Below are 6,168 nucleotides of genomic sequence, written 5' to 3' on the forward strand. Positions count from 1 at the left end.
TTACCGATTTTTGAAAGATAGATTATCACACAATGATAGAGAAATACTGTAAAAGGTAGCTTGCATATTTAGAAAAAAAATAAATATATTATACAAAAATTATTTTTTTAAGATATTTTATAAATTTCGTTTTTGTTTTGGTACAATTCAGATGGACGACCAACCGACCCACGTAACAGATCTAACTTTACACGTCAGACGTACAGAGAGCAAAAGTATTCCGAATCAACGGTTCAGATTCACTTTCAGAATTCTCCCTCCATTTACTTTTTTCCTCTCTATTTAAATATTAAAAAAGAAACAGTGACAACATAAACGAACAACCTCATGAATGCCTCTCTAGATCTCTTCACTCGAGCTTCGATTAGCCAGAGATAAACCATGATCTCTGCTCAATCTTCTTGTTTTTTAGCTGATCTCAATGCATAAGCTCGATGAGAAATCCATGGCGAATCACAGCCCTAGAAGGTCGGACAGGTTATCTCTGTTCCGGAGATCCAAGACGCTACCGCGAGAGACAAGCTCGTACCGGAGATTTCAGATTCCGGAGAACTTTTCCGCTGGGAGAAGTTACAGCGGAGATATCGATAGCTGCGACGTGAGGAATCAGGCGGTGGCGTTGAAATCGGAGGCACTGTATGGTTGTGATGATAACGGTGGCGTGAAAGCTGTTTCCGACGGATGGGAAGATGGAGTGGTGGTGGTGGAAGAGGAGGCGAAGGCGGTGGCGAGTCAAGTTTTGGTGACTCAGTCACCGAGTCAAAGGATTACTCGGTGGTGGACCCGTTTTTCTCTCACTCATTGCGTAAGTTATTTTTCGTTTTTACCTCTTATCGGTTGATAAAATCAAATCTCCTATGAAGTCAAAGAAATGTGTTCTTTAGGTTTTGACCTTATCAGTGATTGCCTATTGTTTCTTCTTATTTGATAATGCCTTCGTTCTGTTTTTTTTTTCCGTTGAATCCGTCGACGGAGAAGTTTATGAGTAGGGACAAAAATTTCACTATTGTGCGATCTCTGATTTAGGGTTTTGCTAGCGAACGTTGTTTTGTGGTGATAAGGTCGAATTTCATTGTTTTGGCGATTAGGCGAGTCATCAAAACTGGAGTATGTGAGTGGTTTCCTTCTTTGGCTTTTGATTTTGGGCCTTCCTGATTTTGTTTTCTCTTTTGCAGCTCAAATTCTGTTTTATGTTCTCTTTAATTTATGCGATGGTTCTTCACAATAAAGTTGCAAAACTAGAGGTATGTTTATATTTCTGTTTACAACTATTGCTGGTGATTCTACGTTATTTTGTGGGTGATGATGGAATGTGGGACGAAAGGGGTTTGATGGTCTTTGTTCCTCCTGTTGAGAATCCCGTAAAAATTTATGGAATTTCGGATTGAGCGGTGTCTGTGAAGTGGGTTTGATGATAATCTAGACTGGGATTGTCAGATAGTCTTAGCCGAAATTTTTGTTGGGAAAAATTAGTGAAAGAAAAGTCATTAGTTTCCTGAGTTTTGATAATAAAAATTGCTGGAGCCTTTTGTTTTCCTTCTTCTGATGGGAAGGCATTTTGGTTTTTCCCTTTGTCGAATCTATTGGATGCTTTTCTTGGGAGTTGACTAGGCCATTGATTTATTGGAAAATGGTTTCTCTCTTAATTGTCTGTTTCTTGTTTTCAGGTAGAAAACTTTATCCTTCAAACGAAATGTAGCAACAGCGGAGTTTCTGTCCATGATAGTGATGAAATTTTACAACTTGAAGAAACTAGCAGTAGAGCTGTTGTTTTGTACACTGTGATTATCACCCTCGTCCTGCCATTTTTGTTGTATAAGCTTCTTGATGATCTCTCCAATCTAAAGAGTCTACTGAAACGAACAAAGCAGAAGAAGAAGGATGTTCCTTTGAAGAAAAGAATCGCATACTCACTGGATGTCTGTTTTTCTTTACATCCATATGCAAAGCTACTCGCCCTTCTCTTTGCAACTGTAGTTCTCATAGTGTATGGTGGCTTGGCGTTGTATGCAGTCAGCGATTGTAGCTTTGGGGAAGCCCTTTGGCTATCATGGACTTTTGTTGCAGATTCGGGAAACCATGCTGATAGGGTTGGCGTTGGGCCTAGAATAGTATCTGTGACTATAAGTGCAGGAGGCATGCTGATCTTTGCAACAATGCTTGGGCTCATTTCAGATGCCATCTCAAAGATGGTAGATTCATTGCGCAAAGGCAAAAGTGAAGTCCTTGAAAGCAACCACATACTAATTCTCGGATGGAGTGATAAATTGGTATTTCTTTTACCATCTTTATAGTATAATGTGTTATGCTACTCTTTGTTTTCATATTACTCTTGTAGATAAGTTAATATAGCTTAGAGACAATGCTTTGGTAGGGCTCTCTCTTAAAGCAGCTAGCAATAGCAAATAAAAGCATCGGTGGAGGCGTTGTAGTGGTGCTAGCGGAAAGAGACAAGGAAGAAATGGAATCCGATATTGCCAAATTGGAATTTGATTTAATGGGAACAACAGTTATATGTAGAAGTGGCAGTCCACTTATGCTTGCTGATCTCAAGAAGGTAATCTGTATTTTTTAAGTCTTTATTTGCTCTATATTGGCTGATGAAGGCATTTGACAGTGAAGCAAAGTTAAACATTTCATCTGCCAACAGGTCTCAGTTTCAAATGCACGTGCTATCATTGTGTTAGCAGCTGATGAAAATGCAGATCAGGTCATTTCTTGTTTCGGTCTCTTTACACTATGTTGTTATTGTTTCTTGTCAAATATTAATCACTTCAAGTTTATATACGCAGAGTGATGCACGTGCCTTAAGGGTTGTGCTCAGTCTTGCAGGAGTGAAAGAGGGTCTGAAGAGCCATGTCGTTGTGGAAATGTGTGATCTTGACAACGAACCCTTGGTGAAGCTTGTTGGTGGAGAGCGCATTGAAACAGTTGTTGCTCATGATGTGATTGGACGCTTAATGATTCAATGTGCTCTTCAACCTGGCCTTGCACAGGTTATCCATCCTGCAACCTTCACGCAAACTTAAAAAGCTGGTGGACTTCAGGACATGAGTTTACTTTTACAAGAAGGCTCTTATTCTCCCTTCGAGAACTAGAAATATGTCTAAATAGATGATTCATGGTGTTCTTTACCATATGCTTCACCTACTCTCTCAAACCCGGAAATTCGGTTTCTGATGGGCACTGACATAGATCTAAGGGCAGACATGTCGCATAATGTGTTCTCAACAATTGCTTTTAAATAACTACAAAACTCTTAGCTTCACCTTCTGTGGTATGATTCGAACTCCAACGATCAGGACATCTTCAAGGATAGTGTTGTAGGCCGCTCAATAAGCTTTTTTTTATTAGTCTGGGTTTGCAGTTGTGATTTAACTCATCTTAACTCTTCTTCTTTATTTTATCATTGCCAGATATGGGAAGACATCTTAGGCTTTGAGAATGCTGAATTTTACATCAAAAGGTGGCCTCAACTTGATGGTTTCTGTTTTGAAGACATCCTTGTTTCATTTCCTGAGGCAATTCCCTGTGGAATTAAGGCCGCAGCGGATGCAGGAACCATAATCCTAAATCCTAATGACGGCTATGTGTTACAAGAAGGAGATGAAATACTTGTCATAGCTGAGGATGACGACACTTATGCTCCTTGTCCCGTTCCGGAGGTCAGCTTTCTTTTCTTTTCATGTGGCGTTGTTGCAAAAAGGATTTTATTTTCGCCCAGTTGTTCTTGAGCATCCAGGTCGAAATTGTTACGTCTACATGTGATTCAAATTATAGGGTTAAGATCTTGCATTTTCACGTATTTGACAACAGATTTTCATTGTCACACTTGCATGCTTTTCTAACTCTATACTTTTCCACGTATTTGACTACAGATTTTCATTGTCACACTTGCATGCTTTTCTAACTCTATACCAATCGGTTTGTGTAATAATTCCATCTTCTGTAGGTACGGAGGAGTCACTTTCCAAAAACTCAGGACCCTCCAAAATATCCGGAGAAGATACTATTTTGTGGATGGAGGCGTGATATTGACGATATGATAAAGGTAAAACAACGGGTTTACGTTTACCAAAAAAAACAACGGGTTTAAATGAACTATGGAATGGAAGATGACCACACTTAAACCATTTTTTCTTTTGCCATATGCTTTTCGATACTATAGGTGCTAGAAGCTCTGCTGGCTCCTGGATCAGAGTTATGGATGTTTAACGAGGTCCCAGAACAGGAAAGAGAGAAAAAATTGACAGATGCAGGACTAAATATTTCCAAATTGGCGAATATAAAACTCGTGCATCGGCAAGGAAATGCAGTAATCAGACGGCATTTAGAAAATCTCCCTTTAGAAACTTTTGATTCTGTAAGTTGCATAGCGTCATCTTCTTGTTCTTTCTGGTTGATTCTGCAATATCATTTGTTAATCATTATCTGTCACTTTTTCACATTGGTGATTCCAAACTGATCAAAGTACAGATCTTGATTCTTGCAGAACAGTCGCTAGAGGACTCAATCGTTCATTCTGACTCGAGATCTCTTGCCACGCTCCTCCTTATACGAGACATACAAGTATGCACACTCTTTAGCACCTACTTATCATCATTGCAGTAACAGCATGTAACGAGATTCATTTACCTGGTCATATGCTTATCTCTCGACTGTATCGATTTAGTTAGTTAGTTGTTTCGGGCTTTTAATTTTTTTTAAACTCTGCTAAAATCTTCCATGCGCATGTCTTATTACCTGACAGTCGAAACGCCTTCCATGCAAAGATACAAAGCCAAACTCTCTAAGGATCTCTGGATTGTCCAATAGTTGTTGGATCCGAAAAATGCAGCAAGCCTCAGATAAATCAATTGTGATCAGTGAAATTCTGGATTCAAGAACAAAGAACCTGGTATCTGTTTCCAGAATCAGCGATTACGTTCTATCAAATGAGCTAGTCAGTATGGCATTGGCAATGGTCGCGGAAGATAAACAAATAAACCGTGTTCTGAAAGAGCTTTTCGCGGAAAAGGTATGCAAGACTAAGAGAGGGGGGATGGGTCAGAAATGGTGAAATTTTATTTTCTTGAAATTAAAAAGAGTACACTAATCTCGAAACCGTTTTTGCAGGGGAATGAATTGTGCGTCAAACCTGCAGAATTCTACCTATTCGACCAAGAGGAGCTGTCCTTCTTCGATATAATGATAAGGGCACGGCAAAGACAGGAAATAGTTATCGGTTATCGCCTTGCAGGAATGGAGCATGCCATAATCAATCCTCCGAAGAAATCAGAGCCTAGAAAATGGTCCCTTGATGATGTATTTGTAGTCATCGCTTCCAGTCAGTGAACGAAAGACTGTAGCTGCAGCTAGTTTCGGTAGATGCCTCGGGGTGTTGAGTACAATTGTAACGTCGCATCCGATCATCCGACTGAACCCATTGTAAACGGCAAACACGAAATCATGTACATGTACAATTGTAGCATATCAGCAATCACTGGGTTCCTAACAAATGGTAGATGCACTTTAGCAAGTCCTCGATCGAAGAGATGTTGCCTCGTTGAAGCTTGAATGTTCACTAGGTCAGTAGGTCAGCCGACGCATCTCGGCCGATATATTTTTCTTATGAGCTTCCTCAAGCCCTGCAGTATTGAGTTCAGATCTTACACGAGACGTAAGTTTTCTCTTTCCCGTATTCTTTTAAAGCAATCACCATTAGGTGTGTATAATGGGTGGCTTCGACTCGCCTGGAATTTTTCAGATTAGGCCGACCCGACCCGAAAAAACTTCGGGTCCAATTTGGAGGACCCGAGGACGGGTTTGGACTGGGCTCCGGACGGACTCCAATCAAGCTTCCGATTTTTTTTTGTTTATTAATAGAATATAATTTTTTTTCGTGACCGCAACACAACAATAAAAAATGATGTAACAAAAATTTAAGAAAAATATTTCTGAAGAACACAGAGAATCTCAGACAACCCCTGTTTCTGACACAACCCTTGACCAAAACATCTCCCTTCTCTTCTACTGAGATAAACTCACGATTGCCGACTTTATAATTGTTGGACTTGGGTTTATTTGAAAGAATCAAAACGGGTCTAGCCCGTGAGAAGCCCGGTCCATATAAAGTTTAGAAACTTTAAATCTGCAGAATATTAAGAGAATATTCTTGTTTGAATTTGA

General features: G+C 39.8%; 1 protein-coding gene across 7 annotated transcripts; it reads left to right on the top strand.

Moving 5' to 3' along the window:
• Positions 1 to 295: 295 nt before the first annotated feature.
• LOC104805001 (probable ion channel POLLUX) lies at positions 296 to 5,550 on the top strand. 7 transcript variants are annotated; one of them, XM_010529392.2, is made up of 13 exons: positions 299 to 805; positions 1,027 to 1,107; positions 1,176 to 1,244; positions 1,668 to 2,270; positions 2,375 to 2,557; positions 2,651 to 2,710; positions 2,793 to 2,996; positions 3,417 to 3,665; positions 3,953 to 4,051; positions 4,169 to 4,363; positions 4,477 to 4,569; positions 4,751 to 5,017; positions 5,116 to 5,550. In XM_010529392.2, exons 1-13 carry the CDS (start codon positions 422 to 424, stop codon positions 5,332 to 5,334), a joined length of 2,706 nt encoding a protein of 901 aa, XP_010527694.1. In that variant the 5' UTR covers positions 299 to 421; the 3' UTR covers positions 5,335 to 5,550. The 7 variants fall into 7 exon arrangements, 6 of the variants coding, with proteins under 6 accessions (XP_010527694.1, XP_010527696.1, XP_010527697.1 ...); XR_770423.1 differs by lacking the exon at positions 5,116 to 5,550 and having other exon boundaries at positions 296 to 805; positions 4,493 to 4,569; positions 4,751 to 4,876; XM_010529395.2 differs by lacking the exon at positions 1,176 to 1,244 and having other exon boundaries at positions 300 to 805; positions 1,027 to 1,111; positions 2,014 to 2,270.
• The last annotated feature ends 618 nt before the right edge of the window (positions 5,551 to 6,168 follow it).

Source organism: Tarenaya hassleriana, unplaced genomic scaffold, assembly GCF_000463585.1.
Source record: "Tarenaya hassleriana unplaced genomic scaffold, ASM46358v1 Cleome1052, whole genome shotgun sequence".
Taxonomy (NCBI): Eukaryota; Viridiplantae; Streptophyta; class Magnoliopsida; order Brassicales; family Cleomaceae; genus Tarenaya; species Tarenaya hassleriana.

Coding starts and splice junctions, on each gene's coding strand:
- LOC104805001 (XM_010529392.2), top strand. CDS start 422: ATGCATAAGCTCGATGAGAAATCCATGGCGAATCACAGCCCTAGAAGG. Junction 2,271..2,374: donor TCGGATGGAGTGATAAATTG/GTATTTCTTTTA, acceptor ATGCTTTGGTAG/GGCTCTCTCTTAAAGCAGCT. Junction 2,711..2,792: donor CTGATGAAAATGCAGATCAG/GTCATTTCTTGT, acceptor TTATATACGCAG/AGTGATGCACGTGCCTTAAG.